The 27,569-nt window shown below is 39.2% G+C and overlaps 1 protein-coding gene across 1 annotated transcript; it reads right to left on the minus strand.

The window, feature by feature from the left end:
- Positions 1-337: 337 nt before the first annotated feature.
- LOC306945042 (serine/threonine-protein kinase Sgk3) lies at positions 338-26,143 on the minus strand (the record flags this gene model as incomplete). The annotated part of the gene is made up of 16 exons (XM_079533727.1): positions 338-508; positions 1,298-1,387; positions 2,634-2,789; positions 3,533-3,628; positions 5,312-5,398; positions 5,504-5,540; positions 5,759-5,871; positions 7,928-8,059; positions 8,149-8,232; positions 8,828-8,885; positions 10,113-10,162; positions 12,100-12,187; positions 17,484-17,559; positions 20,565-20,637; positions 22,021-22,104; positions 26,066-26,143. 16 exons carry the CDS (start codon positions 26,141-26,143, stop codon positions 338-340), a joined length of 1,473 nt encoding a protein of 490 aa, XP_079389853.1.
- Between the last annotated feature and the right edge of the window lie 1,426 nt (positions 26,144-27,569).

The following is a 27,569-nucleotide window of genomic DNA, read 5'->3' on the forward strand; positions in this document are numbered from 1 at the left end:
AATACGCTGCTGCTTGTGCCGGCATTATCTTAGATATGTACGAATGTAAACCTGAAGGGACTGATGGGAACAGTCAGTGTTTTTGCTTAAAAAAATACGTTAATGTAGAGAGTGTTACTTAACGTTTTTTAAAAAATATTTTCTGCAGCAGGAATAAACAGTTCAAATCCCAAAGAAAGCCATCCAAAAATGCCCAAATTCCTTCTATACAGCAGAGAACGTTTCTTCATAGGTTACAAATCTATATACAAAATGAGGCACTAGTTACACTAATTTGGAATGTGTTCACGTTTCAGTTCATCCCAAGACTCCCAGAACAGTGTTGGCTTCTAACTTCCTAGGAAAACATATCTTCAGAAGGTGGCGCGTAAGAAAACCCAACAAACGCATCATCTGCCTCTAGGACACTGGCATTAACAATGCTGTAATCAGAAGAGATGCAAACTGAATATGGGACCATTTCTTCTGTAAACACCGCATCGAAATTCCCAATATCATCCGGGCCAACCTAGAAAACAGAACATCTATCATTTCTCACATTAATTCTGTATTTTTTGAATTGTACTATTCTTTCCTATTTAAGTATATAAAGCCTAAGGAAACCTACCACAGCATCCCTGAAAGCATTTATTAGAAGCTTGCTTGTTTTTTTCTGGGCCAGGGATCAGGCCAAGAGCTACACAACATTTATGACACAATAAACATAAGAAATAGTAAGAAATATTTTCTTTCTTAATTGACTGTTAGAGAAAAAAAACTGAAATAAAAACTGATATGATATAAACTGTATAACCATACAGTTATCTTTCTCCCTTTTCCATCAATAATATAAAACTGTTACATTCCAGCATCAACAGTAGCTACTATAAAGTCAAATCTGCAGTAAGGGACATAAGAACTAAAGCACAGTAACATTCAGTTACAGAGAGAAGAAACAAGACAGCAAAGGTTTCTTCATCAAACAGACATAAAACCACTAGAAAGATGAACAGGAGTAGGGCTGCAACTAAGGCTTATAAAAATAGTCTTTGTAATTTGAAAGAGGCTTATTTAAAAAGAGGCTGTAAATTCTTTGGTCTTCAGACACCATAAAAAACTGTGAGTCCTTTGATGAGAAAAAAACAGAGGAAACAGTGATGTGTCAAAGTGAGTTTTTAGTCAGAAAGACAGCATCACTGCTCCAAAGTGCAGTCAGCACTAGGAGGTTCCCATCCACTCTGATACACGCGTATTCTTTCCAAATAGAGGAGCCTGCACAGGCACAAATTTGGCAGCTAGGAACTAAAACAGCACCTACCACGTTAGGATTAAATGGTGGTGGAATCTTCTTCTGTAGTAGGTCAGTCCAGCTGAGAGATTCAAAGAATGGGTGCTTTTGAATTTCAAGCTGCAGTAAAGAATAGAAATCACAGATGTTTCAGAAATCCATCCCATGCATCACAGTAAATGCACAAACAAAACCTAAGGAGGTCAAGTTCTGCATTTACAGTTTATTTTTCAATAAAAGCTGTAGCTGGCAAAAAGAGAATTAAAATTAGCCTGCCTCTACAAACTAGTTTCCTTTTAAAATCCTGTTTGCTGCTTTTAAGGCTTAAAAAAATCAATCACAAGGTGGAGCACCTCTCCCACAAAGATAAGCTGTTCAGCTTGGAGAAGGCCCTGGAGAGTCTTCATTGTGGCCTTCTAGTATTTGGGGAGGAGCTTATTAACAGAAGGGGAAATTACTTTTTACACTGTCTGATAGTGACGGGACAAAAAGAAATGGCTTTGAAATAAAAGAGAGGAGATTTAGGTTGGATGTTAGCAGGAAACTTTTACTCAGCGAGCAATGAGGTGCCGGAACAGGTTGCCCAGGCAGCTTACGGATGCATCATCTCTTGAGGTGCTCAAGGCCAGGCTGGATGGAGCCCCGTGCAGCCCGATCCAGTGGCTGGCAACCCTGCCCATGACATAGGAACTGGATGGTCTTTAATATCCGTTCAAACCTAAGCCATTCTACGATGAGGTCAACACACTACCTAACATTAAGGCTGCAATCAGAAGACTCACGATCCATGGATGGAAGCACAGTCTTTCTAGATTATTCCTCACTGTACATTTCTGAAGTTGTCTGTGCTTCCTAGCAACATCTTTTTGCAAGTAAAATAAAATAAAATTCACGGTTGTACTGGGAAAACATTTACTATGATTTTAAGTCTGAGGAAAAAAAAAGAAAAAACTGCTACTTGTACAGTACTGTTCTATTCTGTGTTTGAGGAACACCTTTTTATGTAGTCAGGTAAACTGATATTACCAGAAAATCACCTTTTCGTTGGATTATTTCCTAGATTAACTAACCAACTAACCTTAGCAATTACTATGCTGGGAATTGTTTCCCTGCTGACTGGTTTGACACCAACCAAGCTAAAAATATTATATCCCACAACAATTACCCCCTTCCTATCCCAAACATCTTTCAGGACTTGATGACCACAACTGATATTTTTAAAGAAGAAAAAAGAAAAAAAAAAAAACAGGGACAGATATATGGAAATGCATTTTCTGTCTCCTGCTATTAAACTTGCATGATGCACTCAGATTTATTCGTGTCTATTTAAATGAAGAAGAGCTTGATAAATTAGGAGATTACATACAAAATCTTCCCTTGCTCCAAGTCTGCTTTGCCGATCTTTCTCCAAAAGTTCCTCCAGAATGGACCAGGCTGTGAGACTGATTCCTGGACGCAAGACTAGGGGCTTGTGAAGAATATTCTCATACATCTCAGCAACGTCACGGCAGTAAAAAGGAGGCTAAAAAACCCAAATGTTACGCATTAATCCAAAGCTACATCAGCATTTTGTTTCACATGCATGGACCAACAAACAAGTCTGTAAGCAGCAGACTACTAAGAGTCAAGGAAGAAATCTTAAGACACAGCTAACTTCTAATTCAGTCATTCACACAGCCAGGTCTCCATGCTTGATATCTTCCCCCTGCCACCTCCTCTTTCCATAACATCTTCTCACACTCACAGGTAACATAACTGCAGATGCCACCAAGATTCAAAGCTCCCACTGTGCTTGCCTGGAAAGAATGAGAGTGGGAAAAGTAATCTATTTCCCAACTTAATATCCAGATGCATATAACACTAGAAAGAAAAGTAACAGAACAGATTACTATTAGAGTGATTACAGATGACTAAAAGTGGTACAGTAAGACTTTTTTTTCTTTTAATATTGTATCAAGAAGCAGAAGAACTAGGAGAAATCCTGGAAGACCCAAGCCAAAATACATGTTTTATTTTATTGGGTGCTATTGCTGTTGATTCTATTTACTTCAACATCTCCCTAGTTATCACGGTTTGTCTTTAGCTGATGTCCAGAAGTTCAGTGGAAAGCAGAAGTTTAGACATTGAGAGGCAATGCAAAATCCCAAAGAGAAAAAGAGATGCTGTGTTAAAACAAATCATTCATCCACTGAAGTAGAGTACTTCGACGCTCTGCAAAAAGTTAGCATCCTTAATGGCACTTTCCCACCTATATTAAATACATACCAGTCCATAAAGCATTTCATAAAGAACTGCACCAAGGCACCACCAGTCTACTGTGTTGTCATAGGGCTGCTTTTTAATAACTTCTGGTGCGAGATACTAAAAATGAAATAAAAAAAAAAGCAGTGCATTAGGATAGCAATGATAAAACCTGGGTTTTTAGGTTTTAGTCATAGTTTCAGAAGAAATCTGACTCACTAATACCATAGTACAAGCAAAGGCATTTCACAGTACAAGGCTATTTGTTGTGGACATGTAGTATAGAATTACTGTGGCTGGATCCTTATCATCTCAGTCACCCCTGCACAGCGCACACACGGTTTCTAAAGCCTTCTCTCAGAATACAAGACTGCTCACTGGTATCCACCTTCTGAAATTTAATGTACAAAATAGATCTATTTGTTAATGGATAAGGCAGGTACCATTTGTAATGGGGAGGTAAGTCACTGTTCAATGGTGTCAGCATTTCTCAAACTTTCTATATGCTTGAGTGCTCTGTACCTCATTCGTCTATAGATAACCATACAAAAAGCATGAAAAGCAGCAGAGCATTTTGAACTAACTTTCCTAATTTTTCATAACTTTCTACATAGTGAGTTGGAACTAAGTCATTCAACTCAGTGTTCAGAAACACAGAGAATATCATTACACTTTTCACAGGATCGTGAAAGATTTTAACCTAAATCTTGGCACGTAAAGACTAATATTCAGTTGCTGTGTTTAGTCTCGGTATTTTAAAGAGCTGATATTAAGCATCCTGTTACGCTGCAGTTCATGCAAATCCACGATAAGCACAAAACCCACACTTCTGAGCACAGGACAAAAATCACAGAATCACAGAATTGTAGGGGTTGGAAGGGACCTCCAGAGATCATCGAGTCCAACCCCCCTGCCAAAGCAGGTTCCCTACAGCAGGTCGCACAGGTAGGCATCCAGGCAGGTCTTGAACATCTCCAAAATCTCATACATTGTCCTCCAACAACTCCAAAACCATCAGTGTTTTATACACTGTGCTTTCCCAAACAATCCAACAAATGCTATTTCAGCTCAGATTACCATCTAAATTCCTACTCTAATGATAGCTAGGATAAGTTGTCACACGTTGCCCTTTTATTTTTTTCTCCCTTTTGAGTTCAAATGTTTCAGTACATTATCCCTCACCCATCCTTTACTGCTTTCAAAGGCCTTTCCTGTAATTTGAAGTGTATTTTATCAAAATATCAAAGCCACTGCTCTTGACATCTAGGTGAATACCTCATACATTTTTAAGACTTCCAGATTCTGAGTTTTCCAGTCCATTTTTCTTAGTAAAAAGAAGACAATAGAGTCAGTAAGTTCAAAGCTTCTCCCACACACAATGTTTGTTCATGTCTCAAAGATACAAAGTGCTTCTAAACTTACTAAAAATTAATGGCAGGATACAGTAAATAGATTCCTATTGACAAATCTGTGACAGCTGTTACACAAACCAATTGTCTTTCTTCTAGTCAGACACACGGGAAGAAACAGTATGTGAAAAGGACTGGGAAGAGGGAAGAGGACAGACAAGAGTTATGAGAATGTGGGTAGCTAAGTAGGAGATACTGAACATTAGTAAGTAGTACAAAGAACAGACCTGCAGTAAACTTGTCTTTGGTTTCATGGAAGAACCCGTAAAAAGAATTTAAATCCTCAACAACACATAACTATAAATACACACATATTTGATTTTCCGTTTACACAACCAGTAACACTCAACAACCATTTGTTACCAGCCAAAAGATGCCAAAGTCATCAACATACTTCTGGCGTCCCACAAAACGTTGCAGTAGTATCAGAACTTGCAATCCCTTCTTTACAAAGTCCAAAGTCTGTCAGCACAACATGACCCTGTTTAAGAAACAGAGTTTTAAAAAACAGAACACAACATTTACAAATCCATAAGTGTCAATTTTGACAGAGGACATATAAAATACAAAAACGTGGCTTACTTACTAGTGAATCTAGGAGAATGTTTTCTGGTTTTAAATCCCTATTAAAAAAAAATAATCTTTGTATTAACTCAGAACAGCAGTCACCAACACAAAAGCTTCAAAGGCAACGACTTATTTTTCAGCCGAAAGGAAGCTTGACATTTTGGTGAAAACATTTTGTTCAAACTTCCTGAGATCATTTCATGCAGTAATTTTTATATATTAATTTGTCCTATTTTGAACTTCCACAGGACGAGAATACACTTCAGAAACCTACCTGTACACAATATTTATGGAGTGCAAGTATCCCAGTGCACTGGCTATTTCAGCAGCATAAAATCTGGCTCTGTGCTCAGGAAAGGAACGTTCTCTTTGTAAATGAAAGAACAGCTGTAAATATGCAAAGTAGTAAATAAGAAAAAAAAAAATCATACACAAAACCAAGTTAATATGATATAATTTTAACAGCAATTTTATTGAGCTGCCTACAATTTTAAGAATGCAAAATGAAATAAAATTGACAGCATTCCTTCGCTCGCTTCCTTTTCTCTTTCACAGCTTAGAAATAAATAGACAAGTTACTAACAAGGATATTCCCTTAAAAGCAAGACTAGTCAGAAAGAACTAGAGAAAAACATGTTAACTGAGGGTGGCAAGATTCAATTATGCAAGATCACAGAATCGCAGAATGGCTTGGGTTGGAAGGGACCTCAAGGATCACCAAGATCCAAACACCCCCCGCCACAGGCAGGGCTGCCAGCTGCTAGACCAAGTACTAGATCAGGTTGCACAGGGCCCTATCCAACCTGGCCTTAAACACCTCTAGTGATGGGGCATGCACAACAGTGCATAAATAGTCTCCTAGCAGATAGTCAGGTGCCACACAAGGAATCTTTCATTTCTGAGTATCTTTGTGTTCAAACTTCTGTATAAAAGCGTCTTATTCTGAGAGCACTTGGGGTGATGTATGTTCCAGTCTGCTCATCCATTAATGTTCTCAACTACAGACAGTCTTCAGACTTTAAACAAGTTGAGCATATGCACAAATCTTGCCAAAGATTAAATCATACACACATGAAACTGTACTATACATTCAATTAAAAAAGAACAAATTCTGTTTTCTATCTGCAAACTTTGAAAGAAAATATAGCAAGCAACCAAAATCTTACAAGTTCTTAATTCAACTTTGAAAGCTGTTTTGAACTGTGTTTTAGCTTGCCTGGAAGAATGCCAAATGAAGCAGAGTAGAGCAAACCTGGAGTTTGATCATATTCTTCTAATAAGATGACAGTGCATCACACCAGAGAAAGGCCCATCAAGTGCAGATTCCAGCACTCAAAGGGAGTCAGAATCTCAATTCTAGGAGCATCATGAATGCTGCCATGTAGTCTTTATGAATATCAACCAACAAAGGTCACAGTATGAACCTCACCCTGCTGTATTCACCGTATGTATATCCTGAGTGTATTCAGATGCAGTGACATAACAGGAAAACCTGAGATATGCAGAAACAAATGTAAATTCTACCCTTTCTTCTCCTGCCCTCTGCCAGGTGCTAGTTTCTACTATCTACAACAGTACTGCTAGAGTACAAGTAGCTTCCCTTTTAAGCATTTATGCTGTACAGTTACTTGCACACAATCATTTTTCACTATGCTTTGTGATCTTCAATCACAACTCATTTGCTAGACAGGTCCAGGTATTATTAGCATACAATTAGCATACAATAGTATCTTTTGAAGAAATAAAAACAACGTTTTATACCCTTATCATGGTTAGTAGCTATTCAATCATGAGTTTCTTGAGCACTCCTCAAAGCACTCTGAAAAGCAAGAGCTAAAGGCAAGCTGCTCCAGAACACTATTCAAGTATTTATAGACTTTTTCTAATGCTTTTAGAAGTTTTCCCTTAGGTTGCTCGTGGACTCCTTGTCCTCAACAGCATCACTCCAAGGAGAAGAATCGTGAGAATAAGGCTATTTTGCAGTAAGCAATTACATCTGCAAAGCTACAGAAGTATCCCAGGATTTCAAGAGAAATCATAGCAATAAAATCAGTTGTCTGTTTGCTTGTTTCCTTCCTCACACTTTTGAAATACAAACACCTCAGATAATGCAGATGAAAAAGAATTTTACATGCTGAAAAATGTCAATATATGATTAATTAATAACAGATAAATTTAGGTAACTGTCAAAGAGACAGTATTTATATCAGACAATCATAAACTAATTCTGTATTAACGCTGCTGATAAGAAGAGGAACAGGGTCTGTCTATGTCTGTCTATGGAAGTCTGCAGGAATAGCATCACTGGAGATTAAGTAACGGGATTTCCAAGACTTGGGAGAATACTGATCACAGCCCATTGCAAAGGATCATTTTGTTACTCCCACAGAATAACAGAACTGCAGAATAAACAGACACAAATCCAAGTAGAATCCCCACATACCTCTCCTCCGTTAACAAAATCCAGGACAAAGTAAAGCTTTTCTGTTGTTTGGAATGAGTAATGTAATCCAACCAGAAATGGATGTTTCACATTTTTCAGAAGCACATTACGTTCAGCCATGATATGTTTTTGCTGTAAGGAAGTAAAGGATCAGTAAGTAAACAGACACAATTTTGTAATGAAGGGAAAAAAGCGTGTGGAGAAAGTGCATTTCTTTATACCTCTTTCCTGTTAAGAACAATTTTTTTCTGCAGCACTTTGACAGCATAATATTTCCCATCCAGTTTTCTTTTTGCAAGAAGAACCTGCAAAATTCAAAACAAATGAAGAAATGTTATGGCTGCAGTTCACATTCCACTGATGACTTGCTAATTTCAGCATAACTGAAAAGCATTAATGCTATGTGTCCACAACAGTCTCTTTGTTTTTAATACAGTCAATCACTAATAGTGTGATCTTACAGTTCAGTACAGTCTGTCCATATATTGATATAACGAAAAGCTAAATGCATCTCTTTGGAAAGTATCACTATTAGTCATTTTTCAGCACTGCTCAGAGTTGTTTCAGTGATGTTTGCACTGCTCCATAGCACCAGGCGCTTGAGAAGGCAGAACAAAGGAAAACGCGGGGTTTGTACTCCAGCTGCATAAGCACAGGGGTACCTCCCTTCCTCTCTTGGGGCAAGAGGGGATCCCTACTGCTCTTAGCAAGAAAGGGAAACGCTGATTTTTTTAATCCCGACGAGCAACCAAGGCAGGCAACAAGTACCATGAGAAAATAACAATGGCAGGGCTATGGAGAAGTAGCAACAGGAATCCAACACGGGAGTTTACGTGCCACACATGAGACAGCATCTGGCACCCCTGCACCACAGCAAGTCACAGCAATCAGACAGCTCACCTTGCCAAAGCTGCCTTTCCCAATAACTTTCAGGAAATCAAAGTCCGTCGGCTTAGCGCTGAAAGATATTTAGGAAGGAGACAGGTCATTTGGGTACAAATTACAAGCTTCATAGCTGTACAGAAGTCTAGTGTAGCCCTTCAACCGTAATGTGAAGTCAGCACCTTTCTTAATTCTTCGTGCTAATCAACAACTGGACTTCTGCAAAGCTGCCCTTCATCTTGGAATTCCATTTTCCTCCAGAAAAAGTGACAGAGCTAAAGCATTTGAATTTATTTCATTTTTTTTCATTTTAAGTGTAAGTGCAGAGGATGAACAAGACTATTCTTCCCCCCCCCCCCCAGAGACTCAAGATTCTTCTAATTTTTAAGTCTTCTTTTCCCCATGACTCTTCCCAAAGCTTACCTCCCATTTCCAGACATCCAGTTGGATTCTGAAGCTTACATGACAGGAGGAAGGAGTTTATCATTCATCCTCTTTCCTCATCCCATCCTTCCTACCATCCATTGCTTCCCCAGTTTAAAGTGACAGGAGGGAGGCCCCAACACCTTCCTCTTCTATGTGTTATTTGTATGAACTCACTGTTTTTCCATTTGCCAAGTCACTACTACTTCCAGCAATTTTCACTAATTACCTCACTTTTTCCTAAGTACAATTTAGAGGTATTGTTGTCAGCAAAACAATTATATTTTCCACCTCTGAAACAACAGTTACGACACACTCTTCGTTTATTGCCCCTCAAAGGAAGCACTCTTACAATTTCATTTCTCACTGCAATCTGTTAAGCACTTCTTCCTGTTAGCCCAGAAAAAAAATCTGAGAGGAAAGATAAATCAAAATAGGTGTCATCTCTCAGATGAAAAAAGCACAGGGAACTGAGAAAGTAGTTTACAGAAGTAAACACCAGAGAAGCAAGTTGTAACTGCAGTGATAAAGTTTGTAATACCAACAAGTTAAGCTGCTCCTTTGCCATGCATTAAAACAAATGTATTTTCAGAATGTTTCACATTCCTAACTGCTGTGGGACCGTTCCAGAAAGAGAGAGGGTTTTGTTTTTTGTTTATTTTTTGCCACAGAATCCTCATGTGAAAGGACAGCAGACTAACAAAACCTGAAGATGAAAAGGGAAATGTCTTAACAGAGTTCATTTACTGAACATAGGATTAAATGTCTTGCTTCCTTCTGGGCAGAGAAAAGATAAAGCCACATATTTAAACCACTCTTCATATTATTAGCAATTATATTCAGTCCAATTTTTCAGTATACAGTTAATTGAAAAACCTACTGAGGATTTCCAGATGGTCCCAAGTTGATATTCGGTGAGGTAGAATTTAACTGTTGGAAGAAACAAATAGAATACAATAAAATAAACCTTTCTTATGCTTCAACCAGTAGTAATTTCAAAACACTAATTTCTTCAAGCTATATCTTTACACCTGTTGATAAGTTTTGAAGATATCAAATATTCTGATAGCTCTTCAAAGATATCTAGGATTGTGAACTTCATAAGTTTGAAGTATCTGACCACCAACACCTTCTCACAAAACATTTCTATATACACCATATGGAAGAAAAAAGGCAATAAAATAATTACGTCCAAACAGAGAGGACAAGATTAGGAACAAAAATTTCAGACTGTGTCAACAAACAGTGTCCCTCATGGAGAACTCAGACCCTTCTGCAACTGCTTTTTACCTTTTATTCCGATAACATTACTGTAGAACTCCACTGTTTATGCAAGAGTCTAATTAATTAAGGATATGGTGCTTTAAGAAACAAAAACAGTTTCCTCTACCAAGAAAAGCCACTAGGAATCTTTCTTACCCTGACAATAATGGATAACTCAATTCCATGAAAGGCACGAATCTCACCAGTACACGCTGATGATGGAATCTCTAAATTATGTGGACAGGAGGAAATCACCTTCATCTAAGCAACTTTCTCCAATTTGTTTTCAAATAAAAAAGCAGTTCTAGTGCTCTCACTGTGCTTTTGGATTTTATCAGAGAAAATAAACTTGAAGAACAATTTATCCAGAGACGGGCCAGCAGGCATCACAAAATGAGCACGCCCACAGAAACAGAGCATGCCCTGACATCAACACCAGATGTGACAGCAGCACCAATAGTAACCAATCACACAACAGTACTCAGCAGTTTTAGAAAAGTCAGCGTGCAAGTTTCAGTACTGGAGGGATTGGGAAGGGGATCGTTCTTATTCCTGGTCACACACCTTCATTGCTTACAGTGACTATGACAGCACTCATTTCCTATTACAGCATATCGGTTCAGCCACTAAGCACGAGTGCCCCACTTAGCTTGAAATTTGTTATAATGTAATACACTGTTAATTTTCTATGGAAGCTTTTCATGTTATTTAAAGTATTTTCAAACGAAGAGGAGGAAATCTGTCATCTAAACTAAATTCTGCTGTATGCTCACCATGCTGTCAAGTACTCAAAAAAAAAAAAAAGCAAAAGACTGGCATTCTTTGGAAGTGAGACTTTGAGAAAACATGGTGCATTGTGTGTGATCCACAGCTGATTCAAATAGCCTATTTGTATATTCTGTAAGAGGACTGAATAAAAAGAAGTCCTAAGGCCATGAAGTAAACCAGAGAAAATAAACTTAATTATGGCACTTCTGCCTTCCTAGAAAGACTCTCTTCAATCAGCACTGTTTCTGAAGACTGTAAATTAACTTTCAGACAACCCATCTAAACTGCACTTCTTTAGGGGCTTTTCTGACAGAAGAGGCTTGGCAGTGTTAAATGTGAGCTAAAGTTAAATTCAACAACTTAAAGAAAGATTGCAACTTTTTTTTTTCCTTCATGAGAATTATACTTCACAGAATGGCTTGTGGTGGAAGAGACCTTAAAGCTCATCTCGTTCCAACCCTTAATGGCATCTCTCTTTCTTTTAAAGACAAACAAAAAATCATTCAATTGCCTCTGCTCCTTGCCAGTCATCATTAGCAAGAGTGCTCGAGGAGACTGAAAAAACTGACAGCTAAACTATAACTCAATCTGTGCCTCTTCTACTCACAGCAAGTGGGGAAAGAAGCAAGACAAAGCTCATGATCAGGATTACTTCTCTCTGCAGTTTATACTAGACAGGAAAACATCTTACAGCCTGCAGCAGAACAGTTCTGTTTAAAAGATCATGGGAGAGATTTATTGCAAAACCAACTGGTAATCTTCTGTAAGTAATATATTTAAGATTGCTGTCAAGTAGTTAAAATTTAGGAGACTGATCTATATCTATGCTTTATTACCTTCTGATTACTCCTTTCATCTTCATCTTCAGATGGATCTGACTGGTGTTTTGGGTTATCCATCTGAAGAAATGCTCTGACATCTGGGCTAGAAAGAAGCACAGTTCAATACATTAGGAAACCAATAACTTGCATGATTTTCAGCCAGAATCACAGAAAGAGTAATGGCTTTGACACATCACAGTCACTAATCACAAAGTTTTACACTTACAGTAATTAAGGACTGTACGCAAGAAATGCTTTTACAGAAATGTAATTGCTGAGTATGCTGCATACAATATATAAGATTTTTTCAACTTGCAAAAATGTGAAATGTTGCAGTATACATATGTGAAAACTTCGTGAGGGAATGGTCAGTAGGACTGCATTAAAGTAATCAGTTGAAGAAAAGGCCCCATCCAAAGCATAAGTTTCAACTGGCCAGCAACCGTAAGTAAATCTATTTGCTTTCAACACCGCCAAAACAAAAGTAAAACACATCAAAAGATCAAGAAATGCACGCCCCAAGGGGTATGTGGTAGTAATGTTCCTGTCCCCATCTGCTTTTAAGTGAAGCATCACGGTTTTGAAATTTCAGTGCACTCTAGCTGGGCATGACAAGACAACACAAGAAATCTTTCCACCTCAGGACAAACTGCCACCCTTCAGAAACTGGTAAGAGAGACTGTAAGATTCCCATTGTACACAGGGACATGCAAGTGAGGCAAAATTAATTCCTGAATGGATCTCATTTACAGCTATACACCACTTGAAGAGATGACTCGAGCCTTTCAAGTTCACTAAAAGGCAGATGGCTTATGCAGGAAGAAATTTCACTTAGATCTCAGAGGTTTTTCAAAAGTTCTCAGGGCAGCTGCAGTTAGGAAACTCTGCATGAGGTGTTCAGCACAAGAAAAAAAAAAAAAAGCCCTCAAAACAACAACCACCCCACACCCTGCACCATGAAGTTGCTCTTTTAGAGCAACAACATAGGGTAGTTTTTATATTAGAAGCAGATACCCTTATTTTGCTATTTTCAGTCTATTTTACCCTCTGCACGTCTGTAAAGCAAGGATCAGAAGTGAGAGATTAATTAGTTTTGACACTTCTCCAGATAACGTATTTCACATCAGTGTTACGGAACCTAACTCAGGTCACACTCTACTAACACTCACAGTCTCCATTGCTTATGTTCTGTATTCCTAAACTCTGTACGGATGGAATGCAATTTCAGTTACCATTAGCCTTTCAGGAGTGAGACTGTTCACACAATTCCACAACCATTTCAGCTTACTTTTCCCAATCTTACATAAACTCCAAATTCTGATCTATTTCAGGGTATGTTTGGTATCCTTGGTCCCAGGAAGAGTAAAATAACTGGTTGGAAATTTACAGTAATATTGACCTACAACTGACAGCAATTAAAAAGTTTCAGAACCTCTGGTTATCATAAAATGAAGAAAACAAAGTTATGGTTAACATTTTTCACTAGACATGGAATTCCAAAATCTGACCTAATTACCTTCCCACATTCATTATTTTGGGCAACTGGCTGATTAAGCAGGGCATGTTGCAATACATCTCAAGTAGTTACTGTAGTAACTTTGTCCATTACTGAATTCAGAGCAGAAAAAAATCACTTTGTGGGGAAAGGCTGCTGACCAGTTTTGGGTATTCAGCAATTTCTGCAATATGGAGCAGCCAGAGGCACAACTGATGAATGTTACATCATTCACATCTAATTTCAGAAGCTGTGAAAGACTGCAGAAGTAGTGATTAGAGTAAAGTTTAATGGACCCACTTCTTCACCAAGGTTGCAGTGTGACCATTAGCTCAGGTGCTGCATTAATTCAAAGGATTTCAAAATACACTGAAACTGTTTCTAAAATAACCTCACATATCAAATTGAATGGATTAAAAAAAAAGCCTAGGTGGAATGTTCAATGCACACTGTCTATTTTTTACCAGTAAGCTGTTTTTCCCTGGACTTTTATGATGGACCGGATACATTCTGTTTATGCATTATCTCTGAAATCCACAAAGAGGTCCCAAACTGCCCCTAAATATAGTTCCCTCAGTGGCAGTACTTCTGTGTTCATGTGGGAAGGCTAACACATGCAGGCCATACAAAAAGCGAGGAGAAACATAAACAAGCTCAAGAAGTTGCAAACTTTGAAACACAATGGTACAATTAATTGGCATTGACAGAACCTAAATGTCTAAAGTATACTCCTTGGTGTGTGCTTTATATCTTAAACTGTAAAGACCCTTTTCAAAAAATGTGAAATGCTGCTATCTTTCTTACACAAAATAGTGCTCATAACTAACAAATTACCAGCTCCTATCCAGGACAGCAGTCATCAAAGGAGAAGCATTATCAGATCTCCACCCCCTTGGAGATTTGGTTTGTTTCATACGCTCTGCATTCTACCCACGAGTGCAGGTTCTCCAACAAATATGGTTAGCTGAGCAAACACAGCTCAAAGCTGGCCCGCGTAATTCCCAATTCAGTCTAAGACAAGATTCACCCAGTCCAGTATCCCACATGACAGGGATTGCAGGAAAACCCTTCACCACCCACTACAGGGTCTCTCTATTCACTCTAGCAGACTGTAGGTTTTGTCAGGTTTACTACTGAGCAGAAAGCTTTGATTCTGATACACTATCTAACAAACAAGACCCAAGAACAAAATCCACTGAAAGAAAAACAAAACACAGCACAGAGTTACGTGTTTCAGAGAATAATGTACATATCACCATCACGGACACACTGAATCTGACATCTGTGTTTTTCAATTCAGACATTCAAGTGCCTTCCCTTCCAGAAGTGGGAAGCTACCATGAACCACTCTTCAGCTTTTACTGAAATCGTTTTCCCAAGCAGGACTTAAAAAGCATAAAATCTCAATATCTGTTTTAATGCTTAAAGATTTAGTGGAAGATGAGCTTCTTTACATTACTCTGAGAACATGCAGCCCCCTAACACTTCCTTGTATGTTACTAAGTTTCTGAGAGTTATTTTACCTAACATCAAATTTATTATTAAAGCAAAACAGTTCAAATGTGTATACGGGCTACCTGTAAAGACTCAGGCACTGTATACTCCTTCAGTTTCTAGCAGGTTATGCCAAGACACTCGAAATCATCAACCTTTGGTATTTCTTTCCTGCTCATGTTTATCGGCACATAGAAAAGGCAACAGATTATGTAATTACTAACATGATTTGCTGTAATCTGTGACGCATACAGAAGCACGGCTTTGTTTATGGAGAACTAATATGAAATGTTTCGAGACAATATTTGGTATTTGGACATACTGATAAGAGAGTTATGCTAAATTAATTTAAAAAAAATAAATCTGAATCTTTTCAATAATTTAACAAAACAGATTCGTTTTTAACACTTAGTTATTCTGCAGTGTTTTCTATTCTTTCCCAAAGAACATCAGTGCTGTGACCGCAAAACTCACAGCACTTCCTTCAGTGGAAAACTATTTTGCCATAAAGCCTTTGTTTCAAAGTTTTTTCCACTTATCACAATGAACGTATATATGCCATTCTTTTTCTTCCAAAGAAGAAAGGAAGTACATAGTTCAACTTAATCAACATTACATAATTTGCTTGTTGGAAAATAAAATCTGACGGCAGACTTCAAACTGCAGCAATATGCTCTGGTATTTATTTCCTGTGGGAAATGGACAGTTGCATGGGTTGTACTGATAGGATAATTAAACAAAGCACATGTAGTAAAGAAACGCAGAGCTAAAGCCAGAAATAGAATGTTACTGATTTACTAATTCAAGCAACATAGAAAGCTCCATGGCTTTATCTTAAATTGATGAGGTCTAGGTTGAAACTGAAAGAAAACTGAGGTTTACCCTCAAAATCAGTTCACACAAGTGTCCTCCTCCAAATCTGTAACGCAGAAACTGTTTGTAATTTATCACCACTTCATCACCATCCCACCGATGGAGGTTATCACACATACAGGTCTTCTGACAGAAGATTTAGCATGGAATCTTATTCATGTGTTTCAGGCAAGTTCCAAGCCACCAAAAGAAGGTGACCAAGCTACTTGGTTAAGATGCTTAAAACAAGTTCTGGAGTACACACATGAACGGCTCTAAGAAAAACCTGCAGGATCGTGGGGGTTGGAAGGGAGCTCTGAGGATCATCTACTCCAATCCCCCTGCTAAAAGTAGGTTCTGTAGAATAGGTTGCACAGGAACACATCCAGATGTGTTATGAGTATCTCCAGAGGAGACTGCACAATCCCTGTGAGCAGCCTGTTCCAGTGCTCTGTCATCCTTACTATAAAGTTATTTCCTCATGCTTGCATGGAACCTCATGAACCAGTTTGCACCATTGCCCCTGGTCCTGTCAATGCACATCACTGAAAAAAGCCTGGTCCCATCCACTTGACTCCCACCCTTTAGATTTTTATAAGCATTGATCAACTCCCCCTCAGCCTCCTCTTCTCCAGCTCAACAGTCCCAGCTCTCTTAGCCTTTCCTCATACAGGAGATGCTCCAGGCCCTTCATTGTCTTTGTGGCCTTTCACTGGACTCTCTCTGGAAGTTCCCAGTCTTTTTTGAACTGGGGAGCACAGAACTGGACACAGCACTCCAGGTGAGGTCTTACCAGAGCAGAGTGGAGAAGGAGGATCACCTCCCTAGACCTGCTCACCACACTCTTTTTAACACACCCCAGAATGCCACTGGCCTTCTTGGCCACCACCAGGGCACAGTTCTGCCTCATGGCCAACCTGTTGTCCACCAGGACACCTAAATCCTGCCCCGCAGAGCTCTTATCCAGAAGGTCAGCCCCTAACTTGCCCTTGTTGAACACTGTCAGGTTCCCCCCTGCCCAACTCTCTAGATGTCCTTGGATAGCCCCACAGCCCTGTGGTGTTTCAGCCACTCTTCCCAGTTGTGTATCATCAGCAAACTTGCTGAGAATGAACTCTATCCCTTCATCCAGGTCACCACTGCAGATGTTAAACAAGACCAGAAAAGATGCAGGGAATCACTCCTACAAGGACAGCAAGTAGCAAGTGACAGAGTTCTCAAACAGTAAAGCTATCAATAGAACAAACACCTGCCCTAGAGGAAGAGAGTGTGTAAACTGCAACCCTTAAATTAACCTGCACCCCTTAAATTAGTATCAGTTAATTGCAAGACTATTTGTAAAGCAGTTCCAAAAAAATAAAAACATTTTATACTGCTCTTCAGCCTCTGTATTTTCTTTAAGGAACAACCATATTAAAGATAATTTATTACATTTAGAAGTTCTGACAGGTAAAATAAATTTTCTAGTCAAAAGTATTTAATTCACAATTTTATATTTGACACCTCACAACTTTTAATATAGCCATAGCCCTTATAAAACAGAAATGAAACTACTTACTGGTTGCATAGCTCTGGCTGTCTAACTAAGTTTTGAATGAATTCATTCAGTCCTGCTCTTCTCTGTTTAATAAAATCTGGAAAAAAAAACAAACACATTTATTAGGAACGATCAGTCAGCTAACAAAAGAAACTTATTTTAAAGTTGAAGATATTTGAAGATTTTGATGCACAACGGTTAAAAAGAGCAAAGTGAGAACAGGATTCGTTCAACACATGAAAATCACAAGAACAGTCGGGTGAGGCGAGAGAACACATTTCAGTTCCTCTGTAATGCTACTTTGAAGTGTGACAGGACAGGTGGATTTTGAAGCACTTCAAGAGCAATGTGCAACCACAGTGTGCTAACCTCCTGCAGCCTTCTTTGCATGGGTGAGCCCCCCAGGCCCAGATTTCTCTTGGAAAAAAGCCACAGGCAAAACTATCACACAAATGGTGTTTTTACATGAACAGTCTCACCAAACAGCATATTTCCATAACAAATGAAAATGGGAAAGTTGCACAACCATCTAGCAAGCACTCAGATGTAACCACTAAAAATAATCAGGTAAAATACTTTTCTTTCCACCTTGGACATAATCCCTAATGTTAAATAAACAAATCCTCAGAATCTTTATGATTTTTTTAAGCAGTATGGAAAGATACGCGAGGGATTTGAAATAGGAAAACAAAAGCACAGAACAGAAGAACCTTGTGTTTCATCACTTGTATCAATCACAAAAAGCCTCTTTCTTCTAAAGATCAACGTGTACACACTTCTAAGGTATTCTAATATTCTAATAACATTTTTTTGCCATGAGCAGGTTACTTAAAATATTTGCAAAAAAAAACTTGAGAATTTTAGTTATTAAGAACAATACGTTGTTTCAGCAACATAACACCTAAATCTGAATTAGGATGTTAAACAATCCCCCAAAACAGGAGCATGAATGTGCATAAATATCTTATGCGAGTCACCAGCATCAGCTACTTCTGATGCTGAATGCAGTCAGACACTCTAAGGCTAGAAACCTATCCACATTGCTGAAGAAAAAATATCCGCAGCAAATCTACTCAAATACATGCCATCATTTTTTTTGTTCTGTATTCTGACTGGTTTCTATTATTTCCCTCTACTCTGTTTTTAAAGTTACAATTGGATTAATTTTGAAATAGCCTAAATGAAAATAAGAAATGAGGCTTTGGACGATAATGTATGTGATGATGGTATTTTTAGCAGACCTTGGGAAAAGCATTTTTCAGTTTCACTCTACTGTGCTTATGACTACAATGCACCAGTGCAATGCTGAATGCCCACATTGCACATGCAAGAACAGACAGACAAAATTAAAATACCTTTCTAAAGCTGTAGAATACACCTTATTTCAGAAGTAAACAGAAACACTGCATCAAAGTTTTAGTAAATTAGCGTTAAGATCAAGAATTATTTAAATGAGCATCACCCTGCCCTGAAGCAAGAAAAATCTTAAGAACTGTTTTCTCATGTTTCCAGGATTACAGAACACTCGATGAAAATTTAAAGTAAGTCTGAGGATTGTGTTTTACATACATAATTTCAATGAAGTTTTAGTCTTCCCTCTGCCCCCCATTTTAAATCCAGTTTCCTCAATCTGAATCCAAGAAATCCAATAGCGCACGTGGCTGCACAGAAGACCAGAAAGCATGATATTACTAGGTCTTCAGCCAGCTCTGAAGTCCCAAGGTAGGAGAAAATGAAAGAAGACAATATAAAACAAGAGGTCTTTTTCAGAAGAAGCCAACCTAAGAGGAAAACAAACCTGGGTAACTGTATGGGATTATTTTAATTAACAAAAAAAAAAAGAGAGGAGCAGAGAGGAGCAGAGAGGAGCAGAGAGGAGCAGAGAGGAGCAGAGAGGAGCAGAGAGGAGCAGAGAGGAGCAGAGAGGAGCAGAGAGGAGCAGAGAGGAGCAGAGAGGAGCAGAGAGGAGCAGAGAGGAGCAGAGAGGAGCAGAGAGGAGCAGAGAGGAGCAGAGAGGAGCAGAGAGGAGCAGAGAGGAGCAGAGAGGAGCAGAGAGGAGCAGAGAGGAGCAGAGAGGAGCAGAGAGGAGCAGAGAGGAGCAGAGAGGAGCAGAGAGGAGCAGAGAGGAGCAGAGAGGAGCAGAGAGGAGCAGAGAGGAGCAGAGAGGAGCAGAGAGGAGCAGAGAGGAGCAGAGAGGAGCAGAGAGGAGCAGAGAGGAGCAGAGAGGAGCAGAGAGGAGCAGAGAGGAGCAGCTTCTTGAAAGAACTCTTAAACCAAACACATGCCAAGAAGGTCAGCCTATCTGGTTCCACTGGTAATTCAGCAAAGAAGAATATTGAACATTTAAACAGGTACAGGAGGAGGTAACACTACAAACTTAGACAGATCAAATCAACAAGCCAACAGAAGGAGGTTCTCAATGACCATCAGGAACAGAGAGCAGAGGCCTAGCCTGCCCATTTGCCTTTGTATTTATTCACCCGTGGTGCTGCTTCCATTGATTCACTGCACTTTTAAAAGTGATTTTCCATTAATATTCTGATGTGGGCAGGGTGAGCTTTATTGGGACTAATCTGTCCTAATTGGATCACACAGTGATCTTATCACACAGGCTTCCAGAAATGTAACAACAACAGGAAGAATTCCGTTTTCATCTAAACTGTGCAAGAAAACACATTTAGATATGAAGTTCAGAAGCCTTCAATGATAAATTCCTTTGTTACTTAAATTTTTAGCAGGAAGAAAAGTCATACAAAGCAAATATAAAGTTCAATAGGCATATGTTTAGAAGAGCCTGTAATTTGGATTTTATGTCTGACAGTTAAAATCTCTCACAATCCTGAATATGACCCGGCTGGGAAGAACTGTAGCACTCAGTACAAAAGAGGTATCATGCCATTAAGCAACAGTTTGTTCAAAATCACAAGGAAGAATACCTACCCACGCTAGTTCCTGCTCTTTACTCAAGTATGACTAAACTTTGGTTTAGTCACTGGTTTGAGGATTGCTGCAATACTCATCTAAGATAGCTTCCTGCATGCTGCAACAGACCAAGTCTCAAATAAAGACATTGACAAAACAAGAAACAAGATAATAACTTGCCAGGATCAAAATTATCTCCAAATATTCTTTTAGCTGGAATCTTCAGGTTCATAGTGGGAAATTGCTTCTTTAGCTGGAAATATAACACATAAAATGAAACCACGCTTAGACTTTTGCTGTGATTTTTACCATCAAAATCATAATTATAGAATCACAGAATGGATTGGGTTGGAAGAGACATTAAAGATGATCTAGTTCCAACCCACCTGCTATGGGCAGGGCTGGCACCAACCAGATCAGGCTGCCCAGGGCCCTATCCAACCTGGCCTTGAAAGCCTCCAGAGATGGGACATTCACAGCTCCTCTGAGCAGCCTGTTCTGGTGCCTTACCATCCTCTGAGTACAAAGTTTCCTCCTAATTATCTAGTCCAATTAACTCATCTCTTCTAGTTTTAAACTGTTCTCTCTTGTCCTGTCTCTATTAGACAGTGTAAAAAGTCTGTTTCTCCCCCGTCTATAAGCTCCCCTCAAGTGCTGGAAGGCTACAATGTGGTCCTCTCAGAGCCTTCTCTTCTCCATGCTGAACGAGCCCAGTTCCCAACCTTTCTTCATAAGAGAGGTGCTCCAGCCCTCTGATCATCTTAATGGCCCTCCTCTGGACCTGATCCAACAGCTCAACATCTTTCCTGTGTTGGGAAATTCAGGCCTGGACATAGTACTCTAGAGGGGGCCTCTCAAGGGCAGAGTAGAGGGGGGATAATCACCTCCCTTGCTCTGCTAACCAGGAAACAGTTGGCCTTCCAGGCTGCACACTGCTGGATCAAGTCCAGCTTTTTGTCCACCAGGATCCCCAAGTCCTTGAAAGGGCTATCTCAAGGGGTTCTTCTTTCAGTCCAATTATGTATACAGGATTGCCCAGACAAGTGTCACACCTCACACTTGGCCTTGTTGAATTTCACTACGTTCTCAAAGGCCCACTTTCGAAGACGGCCCTGGTCTCTCTGGATGGCATCTCTTCTTTCCATCGTGTCAAACTGCACCACTCAGCTTGAATCAGCAAATTTGCTGAGGGTACATTCGATCTCACTGTCTATGCCATTGGTAAAGATGCTGAACAGTACTGGTTCCAAGACAGACCCTGAAGGACTGCACTTGTCACTGGTCCTCACCTGGACATAAAGCATCAGCTACAATCCTTTGGCTGTGACCATCCAACCAATTGTATACACAAATACACGCTTTGCTTGCTTTGACAATTGGTTAATTGGAAATTTCCCTCGCAACATAACGATCCTTGGCAAAGGAGCCAATTTTGAGTTTAAAATTCAAACAAATCAAAGTAAAACAAAAAAACAAACAAAAAAAACCCCCACCATTTTCTTTAAACAGGCTCCTGAAGTTATTGAATGTTGACTCAAACTCCTCAGTGAGGGCATTAGCTGAACAGTTAGCACTGGAAACAAGTGTTACTCTGTGTTATCCTGGCACAACGCCACAAAACCCGCCTTTTGCTTACCGTATTGTAGAGTTTATCAAACTCTGCATACCGTCTGAAGACAAACCACTCATTTCTGCCAACTGAGACCAATACTTTGTAAACCTACAATAACATAAATACACGTTAACGTCAACACCAAAGTCTCAGAAAACCTCCCACATTTAATCCCTGGGTGAAAATAAGGCCAGCTTGTTAAACTTATTGTGTAAACACAGTGGCTGAGCTATGTATTTCTTACAGTAGTCACAAACACCAATCATCAATGCAAAGGATTAGGAGAGCAATCAAGAAAGTCTGGCTGTTTTCAGAAACGACTTTTGCTTACCTGCGCCCTGAAAGAGAAAAAAGCTAATATCAAATATCAAGGAAGTAAAGCATTCCAACACTGCAGATTGCCTTCATTGAAATTTGGGGAGAAAGTGCACACAGATGACAGGTATAAAGAGAACAATTCCTTCCAACATCTAGAATGCATATTATAATTAGGATTCTTGCAGACAGTTGGGATCTGGACAATACTAAATTCAACTGAAAACATTCTATGATTCTATGAGTTCTTCCAAGTAAAAAAAAAACGTTGCTGTTGTTGAAATGCAGTTCAGGTTACATAATACAGGTCTGGGGTCAAGGGATGAGTAGCTGGAACCTGACGCAAAATTCAAATCCCATGACATCAGAGGACTCTAGTAACCAGGCAAACTGTGGATCCCTGGATTCATACACCTACTTGACAGCTGGATCTCCTATCCCTTTCCCTCTTATGCAAGCAGTTCATCTTCCATCCCCATCTTCTTGTGTTTCCAGAAAGAGCCCACCTTTTCTTCAAGGAGAAGAGGGACATAGCAAGGAAACAAGTGCAGCAGGCTGCTAATTCCTCACCTAGAAAAATGGGCTGATGCCCTGGTGGCCTCCTTCCCTTCTGTTCTGCATCAACAGTTAACCCATGTTTTCATACCTCTGGGCTCTACTACTACTACCAGCTACACTTATCTTGACTGCTTCTAGAAAGGCAAGAGGGGAAGAAGAAAAAAAAAAAAAACAAAAAACAACAGCCACCACCCATCCAGAGGTGCTCAGAGAATAACATTTTCAAACTAACTAAATTAAGCCTAAAGCAAAACTTGTTTTAAACAGCTCCTAGAAAATGGAAAAGATCCATCCAAGCCCTGCAATCTGTGAATAAGTAATACTTTAAAAAAATAATAAAAATAAAAATAATTCTAAAAAAAACCACAAGACTAAACAAAACTCCTGAAAACATCACCATCACAACCATCATTGCAAACTGTCTTCTCAGATCCAGACTGGACAACACCCAGCTATTGCTCAATATGATTTCCTCATGGAAGAAATCATTGAAATCAAAAGGTTTCAATTCTGTTTTGGTAGCTTACACTGCTAGACTGAATATGCAATTTGTATTAAAAATATGTACAATGGTAGGATATACATCTTTCACTTTCAAGAAAGGAAGCATTGGGAAAGTATGCAAACTAACTGTAGTTAAAAAAAAAAAAGACGACAGCCTCCATGAAGCTGTACCTTATTACATGTTACTGAGAACTGAGAAGTTCCTCAGATTATATCAGAAAAAATTATGATTTCTTAGTGAGTCTGTGTTATGGCTGGAGGAGACAACAGAAAAGGTCAGGAAATACAATTAAGCCTTAGCCATTAAATAACACAAGGATAAAAGCAAAAGAAAGCAGGCCACTATAAGGGACAGAATAGCAGTTAACATGGCCTATGTGTGGCCCAAAATATGTATTTTGCCACTTCCAAAAAAAAAAAAAAAAAAAAAAAAAAAAGTGAATGTTGAATCTTCAGGAAAAATGGCATGACAGTGAACCAGAATGAATATAAAAGAGGCTGGTTAGCAGAAATTAAGTGAAAACAGAAAAACTTCATAACCTGAACATCAAAAAAAAAAATGCAAACGTGAAATTATTAGCTCCCTTCCCCACTTCACACCCCAAAGGTAATAAACATATCAAATACAGGTAGTATTTATCAAAAAACAAACTGAACGTTCAATTAAAAGGTTATGCAGATGCTCAGTAAGAACCAAGAGCTCATTTCCAAAGACAAAACTGAGAAGTTTGCCTTATTTATCTGAATTCTACAGGATTCTACAGAGACATGATTGTTTCTAAAAATGCTTCAGTTAGTAAGTATGAGAGCTAGACAACGCTCATACTTGCATCCTTTCTGAGCCAACACGAAGCCAACCACAGGGAGGTTTGAGCTACAATTTATCACTTCTATTCAGATCAGCAAGATTCTGGAATAGCCTTTTAATAGAAGCAGCAATGATACATACTGTAATCAGTGAAGTGGTAAGGTTTATACAAAGTAGTCACTCAAAGTCTTTCCTAGCCTTTGTCACTTAACATTTTCTTTCACCCTCAGGCTTTTTTCCTCAGGGAATCCGTACAGACATTGCCATGAGAAGCAGTCAACTATGACCTAGCACAAAGTTGCTCAGAACTAAGTGTTCCCCCCACCCCTCTCACTCCCGTTCAAAAGCAGACCTGACAGGCTCCAGTCATTACAACACAGCTACAAAAAAGGAGGCAAAAGTGAAAGCACTGACAGACATGCTCTGGAATTCAGTGTTCCTACCACAAAGTTTAGCGTGACCCTCACTTCTGTCATCAAATCCTACAACACACAAGGCAATAGTCAAAAGCTTGGTTGCTGAAAGCAGCCCTGTCACGCTGCTCATTATTCCTTGATGCAGAAAGCAGAAAATGCCAAGACAAGGCACCTACACAGCACAAGCTGGGCTGGATTTTTTTTTCCTCCTCCTCCCTACACCCAATTTCTGATGTTTCCTACTATTGCTGGTAGCGCTTTCCAAAGGGCATGCCCAGATAAAGTACCTTTGAGCTAAGGCTGTCACAAAGATATTTAGGTAAAGTGACATGGAAATCTAAATATCAGCACGTTCCACAGCTGTACCACACTGAGACTTTTTAACAGCAGGACTGTCAGTGCTGAGGCAATAAAACAAACTTGTTTTGCTCAAGTTTCAGCTTTGATTTTTATTTGCTCATTTGAGTTTCACACACATTCAAAGTATTAGTAATGTTCTCTTGTTCCTTCTATCAGCACATTTATGCCTCAAATTACGCTCTGACATACTTGAAGATTGAATATCATTCTTCTCTGAGGAAAAGGGGGAGGAGAGGGTCAAGGAAGACAAATAATTAAGTAAATCTTTGTTTTGTTATATTCAGGCAGCAGTTGAGTCTAAGTGTATTTACACTCCACTTCTGAAGAGTGACTAATTCAGAGAGAGGGAAGCTTAGAGGAAGTTGCACAAGAGCAATGAAACAGTTTGAGCTTTTTAAATGAAGGATTATTATGCTGTCTTTGTATACAAACACACACAAGTGCACAAAACTTTGTTTTTCAATCTGCAAGAATCTCCCCACAGGATGGGAAGACTATTTCCAGAAAGAAGGTTAAACTGGGAGACCAAAAAAGAAAGGGAGGGGAACGACAAGGGGTGGAAATGAGAACAGGATAGGAAAAAACTCATAAGCATTACAATCGGAAAACAGGAAGGAAGACTGAGAATTGGTCTTTCAAAAATGTGATGGTTTATGTTTTTTTTTTCCTTTTACACACAAAATATCAAAATGTGATACCTACAAAAAATGGCAGTTTCATAAACATATTTTATTCCTTTACAAAAGGAATGTTTTTGTCAAAGATAAATCACAAAGAATGCCAAATTTTCATTTGATTTGGCACTAAAACGTTATACTCACATTTGAAAACTTCCCTATTTTATAGGAGAAAACGTTGCTATTTGGGGTGGGTGGAGGGGGAGTATCAGAAATTTGCAAAGTCAAATTGTTTTTGCAGAAAGTAGTTAAGCACTGTAAAACATTCACAGCTTCTCACACTGGACTATGGCCAGTACTCACAAGAGCAAGCGAACAGATTTCTGTAAACCTGTTCAAAATAGAAACAAGCTCACTATTGAAAACAAGTAACACTTGCAAGTAGTAATAACCTACACATTTGCCTACAATGCTTAAACTCACATACTTACAGTAAACCTCTTTTTCTTCTCTCTGTGTTCATCAGAGCTGGGAATGCTAACACTTGGGCAGCTTTCTTTGAGATCCATTGTATGCGTTCTTCCAGCAAATTCGTGACAGTACTGTGCTCGGGGTGTTGCAATCAGAAGGTATCTTCAACGGTATTGATCTAAGATATGCAACTCTTCTTGAGTGAATTCCATCATGTAACCTTAAAGTGAACATAAAAAAGAAAATTAAGTCCAGGAACACTTGGCTCCAAGTGCTAAAACCTGTGTGACAACAACTTTTCCTCACAGGACATACACTTTACTACGCATGTACACAAGATTTTGCAAGTTTTCATGCCTTTGGTCCTTTGTCATTTCACTGAAATCATTTGTGTTCTCTGAGGACTTGAGTGCAACACAAAAGCCTCCTTTATGCATTCTGGAATTAGATTTGGGGTCCACTTGAAGGAATGAAGACAGAACCAAGTGAAATAACAACTAGGTATCAGCTGAGAAAAGCCACTGACATTACGTTCAGAAGGGTTTCTTTCAAGACTACGTATTTTCAACTGCATGAGGCTGTACCAGAAGGCATTTCAGATTTGCCAGAATGTACCGAGTGGATTTAATTATCACATCAGGGATCAAAGATGACATTAGAAAATTGTTTCATGTGAATTTCAGAGGGCACACCTGGCACAGCGTGCGTTTAGCAGAGCAGTAAGGTGCCCGTTCCCCTCAGCAAAGCAGTTCACTTCCTTACAGAACTCAAGAAAGGCAAAAGACCAGAGCATTCGGTGCTAACTGGATGTTCCCCTACAGAGAGAGGAATACTCTGCCCACCTGGCAGCGAGCACAAGCCAATTGCTTACCAGGCCACACTTCAAGTGACAGGAACTTCAGGAGTGCTGGAGAACACCACTGAAATACCTACAGCCCCTGTTCAGGCCTGCGCAGCCATCTGAAGTGTGTTGTCAGCGAGCGTGGCTCAGCTTCTAGAACACTGCGTGTCAGAGCTACAAACATGACAGAAGTTTGGGGTTGGTTTTTTTGGTTAAGTAAGAGGAGGCTACTGTTCTCTTCAAAACACCCAGAGGAAAAAGGAGCGCCCAGTTCAACATTTAACTCCCTGTTTTCTTAAAACAGTGAGGTATTAAAGTGGTCTGTATTTCATACCATAAACTTTCAAAAGCACAAGCTAATTTGAGGTAATTCTGCTATTAGAGAGACACCCATATTTATGTTGGCAAGAAGGCTGAAGCCCCTGGAATTCAGTGAAAAGACGTTCTCGATACCCTGCTAATCACAGTCAGTCGACTACTCTCTTGTTCTCAGAAGCCAGAACATCTCCCTGAGTCAAACTTTCACATTATCATCCCTCTTGTAGTAATTTAAAATTAAGTAATTTTGAAAGTTCAGTCTGATGACTTTAAACAAAAAGGAGTGTTTGAAACTACTGTAATCACAGCTGAGTCACAGACCATCCATACTGCAACATAACCAGAGAATGACTTCTTGTTACATC

The sequence above is a fragment of the Tetrao urogallus genome (assembly GCF_951394365.1).
Source record: "Tetrao urogallus genome assembly, chromosome: 3".
NCBI lineage: Eukaryota > Metazoa > Chordata > Aves > Galliformes > Phasianidae > Tetrao > Tetrao urogallus.